The sequence below is a fragment of the Sminthopsis crassicaudata genome, chromosome 3, assembly GCF_048593235.1.
Source record: "Sminthopsis crassicaudata isolate SCR6 chromosome 3, ASM4859323v1, whole genome shotgun sequence".
NCBI classification, from domain to species: domain Eukaryota; kingdom Metazoa; phylum Chordata; class Mammalia; order Dasyuromorphia; family Dasyuridae; genus Sminthopsis; species Sminthopsis crassicaudata.
In genome coordinates this window covers 40479772-40498279 of record NC_133619.1, presented here as the reverse complement: position 1 = coordinate 40498279, position 18508 = coordinate 40479772, and the positions used below count along the sequence as shown (strand labels likewise).

Here is an 18508-nt window from a genome sequence, read left to right as displayed (position 1 = left end):
TCCCTGGGCCCATTAATAAACCAGGAGAGCAATCCATAAGGTGGTAAGTGGAAAGTAAGAATTTTACATCCAAACTTTTATTGCCATCAAAATGTAAAAAAATAATTCAATTAACATTTTGAGTTAATTGCTGCATCACTGTGGCACAGAGACTGATTAGCTGTAAGTGTTCATCAGCACCATCAGCTAGGCACTTGTCCATTTCCTGAAAAGGAAAAATAACAGGTTACTGCCTTTCCAAAACTTGGGCCTAATTAGCCATACCCAAATATGGTAATAAGGTTTGCTTACTGCAAGTTTCTCTGTAATGACTGACTTCTGCTTATCAGTGAGGTCCTCTTTTTCCACCACCACATCATGAAGTTGGTTTATAAGCTGAGTTGCTGCATGCCCCTCATCAATTAGATCCTAAGTAGAGACAGTTGTCAGCCAACCCCAAATTCTCAGCATTAATAATTTATAATACATGAAAAAAGTTACCTTAACAATGGCTTCCAGTTTTTCAAAGGAGCCACTCTGACAGGCTGAGAAAATGCCATTAATTGTTTCTGTAGATACCACCTAGAAAGGAAAAAAAAACCAATACATTCTGGGAACAAGTTCCTAAGCTGCTTTGTACTATTGTAACACATTTTGTACGTTTTGTATTTTTTTGTAACATTTATTTGCCTAGGAAAGATACTCATTAGTTCAAGCTAGGTTCGATACAAAGAATTCCTGGCATACCTGTCATGAGGAAATGACCAATTTTAACTCCTGGTCCCTATCCTCTATGCTAATATAAAAGGCATAGCTGTTAAAACATTTGCTATTTTGCATATGCTTTGGGAATTCACCAAATAAGCCCTAGAGACTGAATTTCCAAAATTTCAAATTTGTTACCTGACAATCCCAAGCCGGAAAAAAGTGGCATGGCAATGATACTTTTATTATGTATAATTTCCAATTCAGTAAAAATAAAAGATTGCAAGGCAGGAAAAGACTTGGGTCAAACAAAGCTAGAAATCTGGTGATTTCCAGGAGGAATGTGTGTTTTCTATCCTATGTCCAGGAGAACTGACCCCATCCCCACCCCTGCTGAGAAAAGCCCAGGTGAGACAAGGCTCTCCCTTTTGCCTTGGCATGGGTCAGGGCCCAGGGTCAGAAATCTTCACTGGACTTATTTCCCCAGGGAAGGCCAAAGAGACAACTCAAATGGGAGCTCTGGGCTTGGAGTGAGGACAGGCAAGTTCTATGTGTAGTAAACCTTCAAATACTAGATAATTGTTGGCTTTAATTAGTTTTTAATTACTGCTAAAGATGCCATGTGGGTTTAGGGGAGATGGGTTTAATGAGATGGCTTTCTCACATTTGGGATTTATAGACTAAGGGATTCCTTATTCAGCTTGATCCCTTAGGGCAAACAAATTTTTCTGAGGATGGGGTTAAGTAACTTGCCCAGGCTCACACAGCTAGGAAGTGTTAAGTGTCCGAGACCAGATTTGAACTCGGGGCTGGTGCTCTATCCACTATGCCACCTAGCTAACCCCAACAAGTTCAATTTTCAAATGTAACAGCTATCCCAAGAATGATTGATTATCTTGTTCCCCTCCCAAGCTGGGGGTGTCCTAGAGGCATTTAGGGTTAGGGTTCAGTTTGAAGAATAATTTCTTCCCCAGTTACACCTACAAAGGACAAACTGCAGGAAAAGCGCCAAGAACAGAGAGACTTCAGAACATCCTACCCCAGCAATCTCTGTGATCACCTTCTGTGTGACTTCTTGCCCACCTGTCAGTCGAGTAGCACTTTGAAGAAATGTGATGGCTTTTCGTAGGTCTCCTTCTGACACTTTCACAAGGTAAGATATTCCCTAAAAAAAGGAAAAAGATGTTCTCTTGAACAAGTCACCTCTATACAGGAAGAGACACCACCTTAAAACTTGTTTAGGATCTGGAATTTTCTTATTTTCTTGGTACCTCATCATTCAAATACTTGCATGGTTTTATACATGCTCCACAATTTTCAAAATTTAAAATGTTATGACACCTATGACATTGCTAGGGCTTCTCCATGTTCAACTAGCAGAGTTGACTGTCTTTTCTACATGGGCTACTAACAGCAAATCAGGCACAAATCAGTCACCCTACCCACCTCATTACTGATTTTCACGTTTTCCTTCTCAGAAATGTCTAGTAATCTCTGATACTGAATTTTATCTGACAAAGGCTTGAAGCGGAATTTGGAGCATCGAGAGGTTAAGGGTTCAATTATCCTGTAAGAGAAGAGGGATTGAGTTGAAAAAGTTAACTGTTGGCAGGGAATTTTTCAGTACTTGGGTTTACCAAGAACAAGTTAAAAAGCATGTGAGCACCCTGAGCACCTTCAAAAGTTGTTCATTTTGTTTGTTTCTTAAATTGGCTATCAAGGAAGGCATGGCCAAACTGGGCTAAAAGAAAGGGAGCATACATACCGACTAACATAATTGCAGATAAGGCAGAATCTAGTAGTTTTGGACTCTTTCTCCATTGTACGCCTTAAAGCTGCTTGAGCTGCAGAGGTCATAGAGTCAGCTTCATCCAGAATTACAATCTTAAAAGGAGGACATGGCTTCCCACTATATCAAAGAGAGGCAGCAGTAACTTACAGATGCGTTTCACAACATAGTAACCCCAAATCCTAAGCACTGTGCCTGAAAGCATTATTTCCAAGGAAACAAAGTTGATTTCAGAAAGATGATAAACACTGGCTTTTTAAAATTCAGGAACATTTTTAAAAATTCTATTCTGTGATATTTTCTTATATCAAAAAATTGAAATCTTGATATTATTAAAACCTGTGATATTCAAAGGCAAAAGACTGGGCTTTTCTAATTCATGCAAGACTGGGGGGAGGGGGAAGAGGAGAAGAGACAAAATTATATTCCCTCTTTTTTTGTAGTGACTTAGAATGCTTATCAACTGGAGAATGGCTAAATAATTTGTACAGTATGATTGTGATGGAACATTATTATGCAAATGACAAGCAGATTTTCAGGAAAAACTAGATTTGCATGAACTGACACAAAGTGAATTGAGCAGAGCCAAGAGAACATTATACATAAGTTAACAATGTAAAATGAAGAACTGAATGACTATTTGGGGCAATATAATGAATGATCCAAGACTCAAGATGAAAATGCTGTATCTACCTTCGAAGAACTCACTATCCAAATACAGATATTTTCCCTCTCACAAAATGTACTAATATGGAAATGCTTTATGTGACTGTACAAGTAGAACCTACATCAGATTACTATGCTAGAGAGAGGGGAGATAGGAATAGAATTTGGACTCATAAACTAGTAACAAAAAAAAGCTAACCAATAAATGTTAAAAAAGGGCAATCATAAGTTTGTTTTTTTTTTTTTTTTTTGAGGCTGGGGTTAAGTGACTTGCCCAGGGTCACACAGCTAGGAAGTGTTAAGTGTCTGAGACCAGATTTGAACTCGGGTCCTGAATTCAAGGCTGGTGCTCTATCCACTGCGCCACCTAGCTGCCCCCCAATCATAAGTTTTAAAGTATTTACAGTGTGTGTGTGTGTCTATATATATAGACACATACACACACACACACACACACACACCCCTGCACTCCCTCACTAATCCTCCCTCACCAATACAGATCTCTGAAAAAAATAATCTATGAAGGAAAAAGATATTGAATGACCACCTAAAAATAAAATGTAAGTTTATAAACTCAAGAAAAATGGGATTCAAAATTAGAAAAGATGTGACAAAGGGTATTTTAGGCATTATGACTTGCCATAGAGAAGGAAAAACTTGGCTACTTACTCTGAGCGAGAGCCTGACACAGTTAGTTGAGCAAATGTCTTTACTTTCTCCCGAATAACCTGTATTCCACGTTCATCTGATGCATTTAATTCTAGAACTCTTTGTCGGAAAAGCTCAGGTCTATAATAAGAAGAAAATTAGGAATCATGTGCCATTATTCCACTCAATTTCTTTATATTTTCATGTTTTGTGGCACCTTAATAAAACTATACCTAGCAAATGACATTTTAGGAGGAAGGTAATTGGGGTTAAGTGACTTGCTCAGCATTACACAGCTAATGTCTGAGTTCAGATTTGAATTGAAGTCCTTCTGACTCCAGAGCTGGTGCTCTCTATCTACACTGTGCTACCTAGCTGTCCTGCAAATATCATTTTTAACAAAAAAGGTAAAGCCAGGACATTGCAGTTGAAAATAACCTTGGATATTGATCAGCCCAACTTTACATTTTATAGATGACCTGAAGAGATCCAATACTTCCCCCTAATGTCACCCGTAATCAGCAGCTGACATAACTAGAATGCAGCCCTCCTTTCAAACCATCTCCTACCAGCATCTCATTTTTCTCGTTTAAGAGCAAACCTGACCTCTCAAACCAGAACTTAACCAAAATGACCATAAAACCCTTCTTAAAGAGAATTATGGCTGTTTCATCCTGGATCTGATGGGGACCATTAGGTACTAAATAATAAAAATAATCTGTCATAAGGTCTTTGAGAAGACAGTGCTTCTGAGGGGAAGTGAAACCACATCATAAGAAACAAGGCACAAGCCCTACCTTCCCTGCTCCGCCAGCCATCCCTCAGTCAGGGGTACCCCACCCCTATCCAAGAAACTCTTCCCCCGTTCAGATTCCTTTTCTGAACTGTGCTGAACCTCCAGGCTCTCCCCACTCCATCCTTTTGGCCACTCATCCAGGGCTTCATTCAACATCAACTTCTGGCTCTGGGGACTCTGCCTCAGCTGCCCCCTCTATGTGCTAGGTCACCCTTCCACCTCAGGCCCCTTCTGTCACTGCCAAGCTCCCCCTAGGACCATCCTTTCAAGGACAGGTCTGGACTGACCAAGCTTCTCAGGCTTCACCTAGTGCTTGCTGCCTTTCCCTGAACTTTTCTCCTGTCCTGACCAAAGGCCAAACTGCCTTCTCCCTGAACCTCCCGTGTGACCTCTCCCATCTCCATGCCATTGCCAGCAAAGCTGCCTTCTTTCTTCACCTCATCATCTACATGAAGTCCCCAATGTCCTCTCCCCCAAATTACCCTGTATCAAACCTTACGTGTGCACACGCAACTCCCCATCAGAATATAAACTTGTGGACAAAGGTTGTTTCATTTAATTTCTGGTGCATACCAAGTGCTTAATCACTACTTATTGGTCCTCTGTGGTCATTCCTTAACTTCTCGGTACACCCCTCCCCATAGCTTACTCCCTGCTTCCATTATAAGAAACCACTCACTTTGAACTCTTCTTCCTGCCCTAGTACTCCTGTGTCTAAGGAACAGGTGGCTCTTCTTGCCCAAGCCAGTCCTCTCTCACAGACACTTTCCATCTTCTTGTTTCCTTCCTATTTGGTCCTTCTCAATTTCCTCTGCTGGATCAATCACCACATCCTGCCTCCTTGGCATGGGTGCTCCCTTTCTATTATGGATCTTTCTTATTTTTTCTCTGAAAGGTACAAGGTACCCTCTCTTGACATTTCATCAGTTCACACCTCTAAGAATTAGCCCATGGCAGATGATCACCTAATCCACAAATCCAGGGCCACCCTCTGACTTGAATCCTCTGTAGCTGGGTCTCTTAGTGGTCTGAGAGGGCAGTGTGAGCCAATGGTCTGAGATAGGAGGTCCAAAAGCTAGTGAGATTTGAGCATTGTGAAGAGGCATGGCTTCCAGAAATCAAGAAGCTGCCAAGTGCACTGATCAAACTACTCTGTCAGTCCAGTTAGGGGTATCATGGTAATAAGAGACACAGAATAGCAAAAAGGTTGAGTCTGTTGTATGAGGATTGGCTTAAGAAACAGGGATTATTTTGTCTGGAAAAGACACACGACCGTCTTTATTTACTGAAGAACTATCATTCAGTAGAAGGCTTAGATGTATTGTTTGACATCATATTGTAGAATTAGGAGCAATGGATGGATGCTTAGAAGTCAAATTAGGCTAGATAGCAGGGGGAAAAAATCATACAACTTCCTAACAATAAAGCTTTTCAAAAGTGGATGGGCATCATTGGAGGCAGAGAGTGGGTGGGTTCCTCACTAAGATTTCAAGCAAATTTGAGTGTGGTGTACTGGAGGGCAGGGCTCAGGGTGCCTTCCTATTCTGAAATCTTGCAATTCTGTGATTCTGAGCCGCCTGCCACTATCACTCGCTTGACACCTCATAGGCATCTCAAATGCACGTCCAGAGCAGAACTCATTATCTCTGCCCCCAAATGTGCTTATGCTCCAATTTTCCTTACTCGTGATACTGCCCTCAGGTATCCCAGACTACAACTTTGTTATTGCTTTGGGTTTTTTGAGACAATCCGGGTGAAGTGACTTGCCCGGTATCACACAGCTAGTTAAGTACTCAGCGCTCTATGCATCGTCCCACTGGCTTGCTCCCAGGATCATAACTTCTAACTCATCTGACGCACTGGCAGTTCTGCTCAATTCTGGCCCAACGCAGGCCATAACTCCCTTCTCTGCTCCCACGCAGACACCAGCCCCTAGTTCAGGAGGCTTCCTCTGCACTAGCTGCCTCCCTCAGGCCACTCCATTCGCTTGCTTTGAGGATTCGCTGCCTATGGAGTAAAACAAGCTCCCGAAGCTCTCCACATTCTGCCTCCCACTCTTCAGCTTTATTTCATCCTCCTCCAAACTCAGTTTTATCCAACCTAGACCAGCTGATCCCTGCACTTCCCATTTCATCACTCCTCCCCCCTGCACTGGTACAAGCTGCTCCCAGGCTGGGCAGGCTCTCCTGCTTCTCCACTTTTCAGAACCCTCCTGTGCCTTCAATCCTCGTGCTCCACGACAACTTCCGTCCCCACTTTTCCTCTTCCCCATCCCACTCCCCCAACAAATGTAAGCTCCTTGAGGGCTGTCTGTTAGTCTGTATCCCTAGTGTCTGACTCAAGGCTTTGCACACAGCGGGCACCTAATAAATGTTTCCTGAGTCTCCCCATCCCTGTGATCTATTTACCAAGAGCTGCAAATAGAGACAAAGAGCCCGGGCTCACCCATAGAGTTCCCTGGCAGCCGCCAGAATGGTGGACGTCTTTCCAGTTCCTGGTGGTCCATAGAACAGAAGGTTGGGGAGCTGTGGAAACACAAGCCTGTCCTTTGAGGCTGGGCTGGAAGGGGCACCTGCAGATAGTCCTGGGGCAGCCATGCTCAGGCCCCAGTGACACGGAATGACTCCAAGGACCCCTTTCGTTCTCGGGTCCCTTTGTGGTGGTGGTGAGCGGGGGCAGTGACGTAAGCACAGTGGGCCTCATCCAAACTCCGCATTAATGCAGCCTGCCTCTCTGCCTGGGCCGTGGCTGCTCCCCCCCCCCCATAGTGCGGCTTCTCCCAGGGCCGGGACCCCCAGCAGGAGGAAGGGCTGTGGGGGAGGGACTCAGTCCCAGACGCCTCGGGTCCCCACCCCAAACACCCGGTGGTGCTCTAGCCTGGCCAGGTGGGGGGCGGGTCCGGGGCCCGGGAGAGACGAGTCCAACTCACATCGGCTCCTTCCAAGGACTTCTTGAGCACTGCCACGACCTCCTCCTGAAAGGCCACCTCGTCCACGCATTTGGGCCGGCTGAAACAGAAGGGCACAGCGGCGATGGAGCGCGGTCCTGGGCGGACAGCATCCCACCCCAACCACCTCGGGACTTAGGGCAGAGTCGGGGGCGGGGCGGGGCGGGGCTTTAGTCCAGGCTCGCGTCGAAGGGGCGCGCTCTTACTATTTCTCCACCCACGGGACGGGTTTGGCCCGGCGGCTCTCCGCGCTGCCGCCCGCAGGGGCTGCGGGTCCTCGGTCCTTAGTAGGCGGCGGCTTGGTGCTGATGGAGGCCGGCCCTTTAAGGAAGGCCTGCATGATCAAAGGCGAGAATCGGACTCAAGGGGGCCCCGGGACCACTCGGGACCAGAGCGTCCCGCGCGGAACCCCAGACGCAGAGCTGGAAGCTCGAGGAGCCGAGTCACGCACACACGACCAGGGGGTGGCCGCGGTCCTCAGGCCCTGCCTGGAGAAGCGCCACGCTGCGACTGATCCCGTTCCCCACAGGCTCCACTGACCCCCAGGCCCCGCAGCTCTTGGTTCCCGCCACCGAATAGCCTGCCGGGAGTCAGTACGTAACTTCCGGAGAAGGAAGTGCGCCCTAGCTAAGAGGCCGTTAGTTCGCCGGACCTGCATCCGGCATGGGGGCAGGGTTCACCTCTGTGTGCCTGCTCCCCGTGGGATCCCTCTTAGATCCGCAGGGCACCGGCCGTCTCTGGAGGGCAGGGATACGCCGCGGTTTTTCGTGTATACTCCGGCGCTTAACAAAGGCCGTAACATATAATAAAGACTCTTCCGAATGCTCGGAGCCAGCCTGAAACCCTCCTCAAAGATGGCTTCGAGGAAGGCCACGCAGTACCAGCACGCATGCGCTAGTTTTTCTCGCTCTCCCTACCCGCATGCGCAAGATGCTCTGCGTGACTCGCGGGCTCCGGGTCTGAGCCAGGCGCTGCTGGCTCCGCAACTCGACTCCGGAAAGACACCGACGGCTGAGATACTCCCTGGGCACTTTTGTGTAAAACAAAACGAGCTGCTTAGGGGGCATCCCGTGCCTTGCTCCCCAAAGTCCCACTGCGGGCAACATTCCCCGGCTAAACTTGCTTCTCCGCCCCGCCCCACCGCATCACCTCCTGATTGGTCTTAGAGCGGACCCCTGAGGCCAATCGGAAGAAGGCTCGCGAACCTCTCCTCTTTCGCCCCCCTTCCCCCCCCCCCCCCCCCCCCCCCCGCCCCGCTCCTATCTACCGGGAAATAACTCCCCCGGCGAGCTGTCCAATCCAGTCCTTCGGAAGTCCTTTTTTCGCCCTCACTTTTCCTCCACATCATTCATGCTTTCCTTTCCCGAGCGCCCGGGCGGTCACTTCTGGCCGCCCCGGGCCCTTTGCAGGCCGGAGGTTACTCGGCTTTCCCGAGGTCTCACGCTGCCTGCCTGGGTAACCCAGATTCTCCATGACTTCAGAGAATGAGACGTCCTAAGGGAGATTTTAGTTTACATGGAAACGATCGCGGTCTTCCTGGGAGACCGACCGAGGTTGGTGACTCCCGGGACCTCGGACGTCAGGAACTGAGAAAAAGTGGCAGACCGGGCCTGCTGACCTGGAACGGGGGGTGGAATGGACAGGAGGCCGAGGGCTGGGGGCTCCGCCCCCCTCTCCGCCTTCTGTTTCTTTGGTACCACAAATCGAGGAGTTAGTGGTGAAAGGAGCCCAGGGACAGCCACATGCTGACTGGGGACGAGACAGCCCTCATCTCCGCGCTGAGCCGCAGCATCCAGCCCCCTGGGCCCCTGTGTTCCGACAGGGGATGCTGCTGCTCTGTCGGCAGAATGGGCGACCTCCTGCTTTCAGGCTGGAGGTGAAGTCTGACCGTGGCAAGAACTGCAGTCAGGGCAGTGAAGTGCAGGCAGGCAGCGGCTGCCCTCGCAAGCTCCAGGGGATGCCAAGGTCATAGCTGGGGGTTCGGCTATGTGGAGACCCGCCATTTCCCAGAGCCGAGGCTCGGGAAGCGGGTTGTGCCCTGAATTTGGAGGTTTGGATTCAGCCTGTCTGAAAGTATTGCATTGAGCAACCCCAGGTGTTCGCTGTCCCTTTTCCAGGAACTTGAGAGCTACCCATCACACCTCTTGACAAGCTTACAATTCCTGAATTTCTGCTCCAGCCATGCTAACTCTGGTTCTGTTTGTGTCTGAGACAACTCGGACACTTTCCCAACACCTGCACTGGCCATGCATGAGCCTGCTGTGGGAACAGCCAAGAATGAATGTCATGTCCACCCACTTATGTATATAAAGTACCAGCATGTTAAGCCCTCCTACTGGGCCATGGGAGGGAGAGGGGGGAAGGGTTCCACTTGCAATCATTTCCTCACTTTGAGATTATATTTCTGTTAGTGTCCTGACTCATCTCCAGCCTGCTCTGGCTCTGAGCATTCCCAGATTAGAATCCAGGTGAGAAAGGTAAAAAGAGGCCCAGTCCACAGAGAATGGAAAAGAAAGCAATGTCATTTTAAAAATCAGGACCATGATCATTATTAAAATGCCTTCCCCAACCTCATTTGAGGGACAACAATGGAAATACCTGTTTGACTTCAAAGTGCAGGGTATTCTAGCTTTGATTTCAGCAGGACACCTGCCTCCAAGGGCAGCAGTCTGATAGCAGGCTAGTGCCTACACCAAGAGGGATGACTGGCAAGCTTTAAGATAGATAAGAAAAGAGAAAGTAAAGGAAAAGCAAAGGCAAGAAGGGAAGAGGAAAGACACAAAAGGAGAAAGACATCTTTTGCAACTGCAAACCCTTAGCACTGAGCACTGCACCACACCAGTACTAGTAAAGTTTGGTGGTTTACAGAAACACAATCTCACGCTAAGCTGATCTAACAACAAGGTTTATTGATTGAATCCATGGAATGAATTTACTAGCTGGTCAAGTTATTTAATCTGTGTCTGCCTCAGTTTCTTCATTTGTTAAATAATAATTAGTTGTAAAAATAATACCCACTTTGCACAGTTGTTGTGATGATCAAATGGAATATTTGTGAAGTGATTTGCAAATCTTAAAAGGTTATTTTTAATGCATTGCTTTATGAATCATGTTGGAAGAGAAAAATCAGAACAAAAGGAGAAACCACGATAGAGGGGGAGAAAACAGAATAAAGAGGTGAACATAGCATGTGCTGATTTTCATTCAATCTTCATAGTTCTTTTTCTGGTTGACATTTTCTATCCAAAATCTATTAGGATTGCCTTGGATCTCTGAATCTCTGAAAACTAAATCTTTCATAGTCAATCATCGAACAGTCTTGCTGTTATTGTGTACAATATAATTATGTTAAATGTTATTGTGTACAATAAAATGTATTCCCAGTTCTGCTTAATTCTATTCAACAGCAGTTTGTGTAAATCTTCCCAGACTTTTAAAAGGTTATTTAAATTCTAGCTTCTATTACAATTATTACAGAAGACATTAGCCATAGACTCACTCCTCTCAGAATATAAGGCTTATTAGACTTTCTACATTGAGTATCCCTGCTCTCCTTTAGGATGGGAAAGTAAAATAGCAAGCAGAAGGAGCTGGTTCTTGCTGACTCCTATGAAGCTGAAGGACTTCGGAATTCTTATTTGGAGGTAAAAATAGAGAGGAAACATCTTAAATGAAGGCCTTGATTCTAAGGTGGCTGAATGAGGCTGAACACAGAGATTGGCAGGCAGGCTTTCTTGGTGGTGAGGGGCTACAGGTTCAAACCTGTCTCGGCCATTTTGAATACCTATAATATGTCCTGAATACCTATACTAATACTTATACTAATACCTATACTCTGGGTGCAGAAGCCTGAATATGCCCCTCAGAGGTCTGAATACAGAATAAACTCTCAATAAATAGAGATTGAGAGGGAAGAGGAGCATGTGATAGCACATGGCATGTTTCCACCAGTGAGTGGCTGACCTGCTCCCCAAATTAATCAGCAGACAGAAACAGCTAGAATAACCAACGAATTCCTAAGATAAGCCTTTTGAACACCACAATGAAAGCAACCTGTAATTATCCTTACCTAGGCCACTGGTGTTGGGTATACTAAAAGATGCATTGATAAAGGAGGCATCTGGATGGCACAGAGGACAGAGCAAGTAGCATGTAGTTGGGAAGACCTGAGTTCAGATTCCAGGGGAGGACCCAGAACACATCAGATAGTAGAGGAAAGGGAGACTCCTGAAATGTTCAAGTTCAAAGGGAGGTTGGCAGTCCCTGACTCAAGCTTATCACAGAAGGAATCCTCTTAATTACACGAGAGTGAATGGCCATCTAGCTGTGGCCTGGAGACTTTCAGGGATGGAGGCAGTGACCAGTTCCACTCTGGGTTGGCTTGAACTGTTAGAAATGTTTTCCTCCATTAAGCCGTAATTATCTTTTTTCCAGTGCTACTAGCTCTGCCCTCTGGGGCTAGGCAGAACACATCTGATTTCTCTCCCATAGAGCAGCCCTTCAAATGCTTGAAGCTGGCTCCCTTGTTCACCCAAACAATTCCTCTTCTCCCAGTTAAATGTACCCAGTTTTTCCAGCAGACCCTCACAAGACATGAAACCAAGGTCCCCCACCATCCCCTAGTATCTGGTTGTGGAATGGCCACATCCCATCAAAAGACTTGACTGTCACCTTATTCTCAGAAATCATACCTCCTCATGCAGCTCAAGGTCTAATTAGTTTTTCAGGTTGCTTCAGGACTCCTATCATGCAGCAAAAATGCTTTCTTAAGCAAATGGCTCTTTAACCATGAACAAGAGCACCATCTTAGCACAGATTTTTTTTTTTTTTTTAAACAATATCCCCACTTATTTGCCCAGTGAGATCAATGACAGCACTCCAGGAGAGGCTGTCATCTGAACTCGCTTTGTAACAAGGATGGGCTTTGTTCTTGCCACTCTTAATCTTGAGCCTTCTGAGGTTATGCTATCTATGCAATGAAGAAAAAAAAGATGGTGCCAATAGATGTATCATACATGGGACAAGGGGTCATGGACCAATGCGCCTTCAAAATTTCCAATCAAGCATTGGAGTTCTTACTGGGTAAGATAAAAGTGGGAAGAAAAGGTCAAACATGCCTCTTTAGTTTCAATTTCTCCTCCACAGAGCTGTTCTTTTGTACTTTTCTCACCACTTGCACTGTACCATATATGGCAAATTGTCCTTGGCCCAGTCCCATCTTTCTCCTTTTAAATTGAGGGTGTTAAGTGGCCTAAAGCATTGCTTCTCAAGTTCATATATAATCCAAAGTCCAGCTCTCCACCTCTCAAAAGCCCAGGGTCCTAGGACTGACCCCCTAAAAGTTAATTTCTCTGACTCATTGCTTTAACCCAGAGTTTACTTTGGCGAAATCTCCACATGTCACTAATACATAGGTCATGTCCATGTTTCCACAAATATGGGCAACTAGGGCCCAGTTCTCATACAAACACTATTGGAATGCTTTCTAGGATGATGTTCTGAAAACCTGAAGAGAATATCCAGAAAAGGATGATCAATAAAAAGGGATAAACTGAGTGAAGACCTCTTATGGGAATGTGACCTTGACCTAATTGTGACTTAAGACTTTTTGAACAATAGCTAAAAATTGCTTTTTACCTTGAGGATCTCTGATTTTAATTTGGGTAAGGGTCACTGTCCCACACAATAGTGTCTCAGGCTTCATCGAAGGTAAGGTCAGAATTTAGATAAAGGTTAGGTGAGGATTAAGAGAAGGCATTGGTTCTGGCAATTAAACATTTCTGTCTAATAAACAAATTTATTAAAAAGAAAAAAATAGAGGTCGTTAATAACAGAATCCAGACCCCTCTCCGGTGCCCCCACCCCGCTTCCTTCGGCCGGGAGAGGCTGGCCCCCTAAAAGGGGTGCGGGGAGGACCAGGGCGGCGGCAGCCCCTCAATAAATAGGTTTCCTTAATCGGACACGCACTATTCCCAGCTCCGAACCCAGGCCCAAACGGTGCCCCCGGCCTGGAATGCTTTCTCCCTTCCCTTTCCCTCCAGCGCTTAAAATTTCTGCTTCCTTCACAGAAAGGGCTCCTACACTGGCCCTTTCTCCCTCGTCTGCGCACACAGCAGGCGCTCCATAAATGCCTGTCGATAGGAATGTGACGAGAGGATCTTGAGACTCAGAAGAGATCAACAAGGATCCGGATTGCAACCGATAGAGAGGGTCGGCAGGTGAGAAAAAGACTTGGGTGTCTCGTTCCTGACGCGGACGCGGGGCCCAATCAACCTCTATGAAGCCGAGAGCCCAGAAGAAACCGACTTCTCCCAGTCACTCAGCTACCAAGGGGCCAGGCAGGAAATGATTACCTCACTTCCTGTCCGGAAGGGCGCACGCACAGCAACGGTGGGAATCGAGCCCATAAGCTCATGAGCAAAGATACGGTATTTGGAATCCTCAAAATTGGTTAAAGAATAAAAGAACACAAGGTAGTAAAGAAAAAAGGAGTTTTGCGAGGAGAAGACTATGTCGGCGGACATCAATCTGGCCGACCCTTTCATCCAACATGGATTCCCCCAAGCTGTCTGCCAGAATAAAAAATGGCCACGAGCTGGGCTAGAAAACTGCTCCGCGCAAGCGCGCTTCCCGCCCTTGCCCTCCGAAGGGCGGGGAAATTTGGGAGGGTTCGCCTGCGCAGACTAAGGTGCCGATCTGAAAGGTGCGCAGGCGCACATCCGTCAACGTGTTTGGTTACCGATCCGGAGGCAATCCACGGAGCGAGGGCGGGGTTCAGTGACCTTGGATCTGAAGAGGCGGAGCCCGCCCGAGGGGGCACCTAGAGAAGCTGCAGCCCGCGCCACGAAGGTTTTCTCGGAGCTTCCAATTCTTCTGGATAGGCCGTAAAAGCAGCCTTTCCCCTTCCCCAACTCCATCATGCTTCTCCCACCTCTCTGCTTCCTTTCCCTGGATTATCCACTACTCGATTAGCGAACGTTTGCTAATATCCTAACGTGTACTAAGCAGTACGGAACCGTTAAGCTCCTTCTGTGAGCGAACCGAGGGTTCAAAAAAAAAAAAAGGCAACAGGACCTCAATCTAACACGGAAGGCGGCGTAAATAAAGCAAGCGTCCTACAGCATGAATGGGAATGATTAAAAGAGGAAGGCGCCAGAATGAGGAGTCTGGGGGCGGTCTTCTGCGGAAGTAGGGGAAGGCGGGAAGAACATAACAGCGTAGGAGGGCACCAGAGGACCCTTCTGAGGACTAGGACCATGGCCCGGAAGCGGCGCGGAGCACGTGGGCGTTCCTTGATGACGTCAGCAGAGAAGTGGGCGGGGTCAGGCGTAGAGGCGGGCCCTGAGATTCTGGTTTGATCGGTACCCCGCCACCCGCCACTGGGACTGGCCCGCAGAGGAAGGAGGCGGACGAGATGGGGGCAGGCCGGGGGCACGCTTCGTCAGAACCTGTGGGAACCTGAGGCTGCCGGCTTTCTTGTTCCAAACTTGTACAGTCAGGGCAGGGAGAGGGCGCCGGAGCCCCTCTCGGGAAAGAGACCCGGAGCGAGGAGCTGGACCTGAAATTGGTTTCTATAGCAACCCGAGGACGGGCGCTGTGCAGGACCTCCACGGAGCAGAATTAGGCCGAGGCTGCATCCGCAGGGGCGGAGTGAGGGGCTGCCCCTTTACCTGGGCGGGGGGAAATAATTTCCTCTTGTATCCGGCCCACGGCAGCTGCTTTGAAAACTGATAAAACCCTGGGAGTTAGCGCTTGGGGTCTTTTCTATTTGGAATAAATGAGTGAAGGATAAGGTCCATGAAGGGACAAAGCGGGGGAGGGGAAGAGTCAGCTTCCTGACACGTGAATCTCCATTTGTGATCTCCTGACTGTCCAGCTCTATGCTGCAGCTGTTGGGTTACAGCACCTGATTCTTACGATCACCGTGGGATTCTGCCCGAACATCAAACAGCATTCTTATAGGCCGTAGATTTAGGAAGGCGTCAGTATCTACCGACGGCTTGTATCTCTCTCCCTCTCTTTGGCTGACCAGACTTGCCACAAGAGCGCATGGCTGTCTCCTCATGGGAGGTTTTCTTCCGAAGTGGGACGCAGTTCTTTTCAAGGCTTCGTAAACTTGTGCTTTGCTGAAGATATTTAAAAAAAAATTTTTTTTTTTGAGATGAAATGAGAGAAAATTTCCCTAAAATAAGTAGTAAATAGGCATTTATTAAACAACCTACTATGTGCCAAGCACTGCTAAAGACCCTACAAATACCTCATTGGATCCTCACACCAACTCTTCCTATTTTTATCCTCATTTACAGGTGAGGAAACAGAGTAACTTTTCCAAGGTCGAGCAAATACTCATCTGAGTGGAGATTTGAACTCAGATCTTGAGTCTAGGCCCAGTAGATTAAGAGATATCTGTGTATTATGTGTTCGTATTTACACACACGTATATGTATGCATGTATTTATGTTCCACATTTGAATCTTTACCAAACGCCGGTCCTACATTGAATATACTTGTAGGCATGCATGTATGTTAACAAATATCAAAGAAACCCACTTATCCAAATCAATGGCAAAACAGAAATGAGAGAAAATATTCATAGGAGAATATATACCAGAAAGTGAGATTGAAAGAACTTTCTCATTGGGAGTCACATAGCTCAATTCAATCAAGAAAGTCTCAGATCTCGCCCAAGGTGAAAATTCCACGAAGTTTTCAGTATAACAAGCTAGGTTTGGGAGTAGGGTAGAAACTGCCAGTTTCTATCATATTGACTTTTTCCAAAGGTTTTTTTCTTTTTAGAATCTGAAGAGTCATTGGAATGACCATCCTTTATTGAAACGGAAGCCAAAAGAACCTAGCATCTTTTCTTTTACCAGCTCTGCCTATCCCTCATTCAAGAGTGAGGCACTGAGTAATCAATCACTTAGGAAAATCTCTTGCAATTAATCCTTCTTCCCTCCCTCCCTTTCTTCTCTTCCTCTCTTCCTTCCTTCCTCCCTTTCTTCCTGTTTATCTGTCTTTGCATCCTCCCAGCCAAGCATTTTTTAGGATTGATTGAACACAATATGAAAAGCTGTAGGAAAAGATCTCTGTACTCATAGATGGATAGACTGAGTCATAGTAGAAAGACCATGAGATTACTGAAATCAAAGGACCTGGCTTCAAATCCCGGCTCTGCCATTTACTGCCTCAGTAATCTGGGGGAAGTCACTTAAATTCTATCCCTGTTTCAAATGACAGGATTGGCCTTGATGACTTCGAAAGTCTCTTCCAGCTCTAAATCTATAACTTCATGAGAGGGAGCGCTCTAGATTCCTTTTTACCAAAACTGGGAGGGACTTTAGAGACTGGTTTATCAAACACCCTCTGTCCTCCCTGCCTCCTCCCCCCCCCACCCCCCCACACAGATACAGGAAACTAAGGATCAAGGTTTGAATGAAAATTATTTATGTCTGACGATCTCTCTCCCAGTTTTATTCTATTTTCAGGGGCTGCTATTCATTCTACCTTATGGTCACTTCTTAAATCAATGATTTTGGGATTTTAAAAAAATATGCTTTTTTTTTTTTTTTTTTTTCCATGGGGGAAGGATTAAATCAGTCTAGAATTTAGTAGTATGGTAAAACTAGAAATCTTTAGGCCTGATGGATTTGATTCACTTAAAAGAAATTCTAAATCAAGATCTTGAAAGAGACACCTTTTCATTCCATTGAATTGATTCCATTGACATCAACTGGCTTCTATTTTGTTGGACAAAAATTGAACTGTGGCTCTTTTACAATTGAATCAGCCTTTACAGAATATAATAAATGTGACATGAGAAGCAATGTGGCCTTGAAGTCATAAATAACCAGGTTCAGGCAGTTTTACAAGACTCTTCTTTGAAGGTCTAGAACAACAAAAAATTGTGCCAGGCAACAAAGTCCCTAACTCCAAGGAGCTCATATTCCTTGGAACAAGAATTTGGTTCAGTGGAGAGAGTTCTGGATCAGAAATCAGGAAAACCTCATCCAAATGCTGCATTGGGCACTTACTGATTTTATGACTCTAGGGTAGATATTTAACTTCTCCCAGGCTCAGTTTCCTAGAACGTGAAAAGCATCAACTTTATCAGTATTATGAGAATGAAATTTTGTAAATCATACAGCATTATTTAAATGCCAGATATTTGCAGTGATCAAACATAACCTTTGGATACAAAAATACAAGATAAACGAAGAGAGACAACAGTTCTGTGCTAGAAAGTGGTAAAGTTGGGCTGTCTTATTGCTGATAAATAGTCCTAATAAAAGCAGGGATATGAACCAAGGGATAGAGATTCATGACCATAGTTTCTGTACTTAGTTTTTGTTTTTACCCTAAATTAACTTGCTTGGCCAAATTAAGGAGCATCTTGGGAGAGAAATTCTATTCAGTGTCTCAGCCTTCAAAAAGATCTCATGATAGCAAAGGTGAGAAGAATATAGCAGGTTTCAAATATTTTATATATATATATATATGTATAGATAGACACACAAGTAAAATACACATGTATATATACATGCATGTGTATATATACACATGCATACATTTATATATGTGTATATACATGTATGTGTTTTGTGGAAACGATATCAATCGGAGGTCTATCAGAATTAAAATTTCCTAACCCTGCTACATAGTTACCTGAAGCAACAGGCTTTGAATAAGCACCAACTTCAGGGCATTCCAGCTATTGTTGGTTTCTTCCTGGATGAATATGATCACTTATATGTGCCTTATAGAGGCTTTTTAATTATGTCCCAGAGGATGGTAGCAGAGAGCAGCAACTGGTCCTGAAAAGGGTAGGTAGTGGAAGCCCAGCAGGTGGTAGCAGAGAGCAGCAGTTCCGTATTCATAAGACCAGCAGGAAGGCTTAGCAGAGACTCTACAGTAGAGAGGTTTTATACCATGCATGCCGTGCTCTCCCTCCCTGGCTTCCTTTAGGTCCCAATTTACATCC

At 45.8% G+C, this 18508-nt stretch overlaps 1 protein-coding gene across 1 annotated transcript; it reads right to left on the bottom strand.

The window, feature by feature from the left end:
• Positions 1 to 61: 61 nt before the first annotated feature.
• Positions 62 to 8123, bottom strand: RFC4 (replication factor C subunit 4). Its single transcript, XM_074298311.1, has 10 exons — positions 7737 to 8123; positions 7513 to 7591; positions 7029 to 7108; positions 3809 to 3928; positions 2450 to 2593; positions 2131 to 2251; positions 1724 to 1849; positions 481 to 561; positions 292 to 408; positions 62 to 205 (listed from the first exon to the last, which is right to left on the bottom strand). The coding sequence occupies exons 1-10, from the start codon at positions 7868 to 7870 to the stop codon at positions 107 to 109; spliced, it is 1101 nt and encodes a 366-aa protein (XP_074154412.1). The 5' UTR covers positions 7871 to 8123; the 3' UTR covers positions 62 to 106.
• Between the last annotated feature and the right edge of the window lie 10385 nt (positions 8124 to 18508).

Excerpts from the sequence above, each read along its gene's own strand:
- RFC4 (XM_074298311.1), bottom strand. The coding sequence starts at position 7,870 with ATGCAGGCCTTCCTTAAAGGGCCGGCCTCCATCAGCACCAAGCCGCCG. Across the intron at positions 2,594-3,808 it reads GTGTCAGGCTCTCGCTCAGA|TGGGAAGCCATGTCCTCCTT; the intron begins GTAAGTAGCCAA and ends TCTTTGATATAG. Across the intron at positions 562-1,723 it reads TGATCACAGAGATTGCTGGG|GTGGTATCTACAGAAACAAT; the intron begins GTAGGATGTTCT and ends TTTCCTTTCTAG.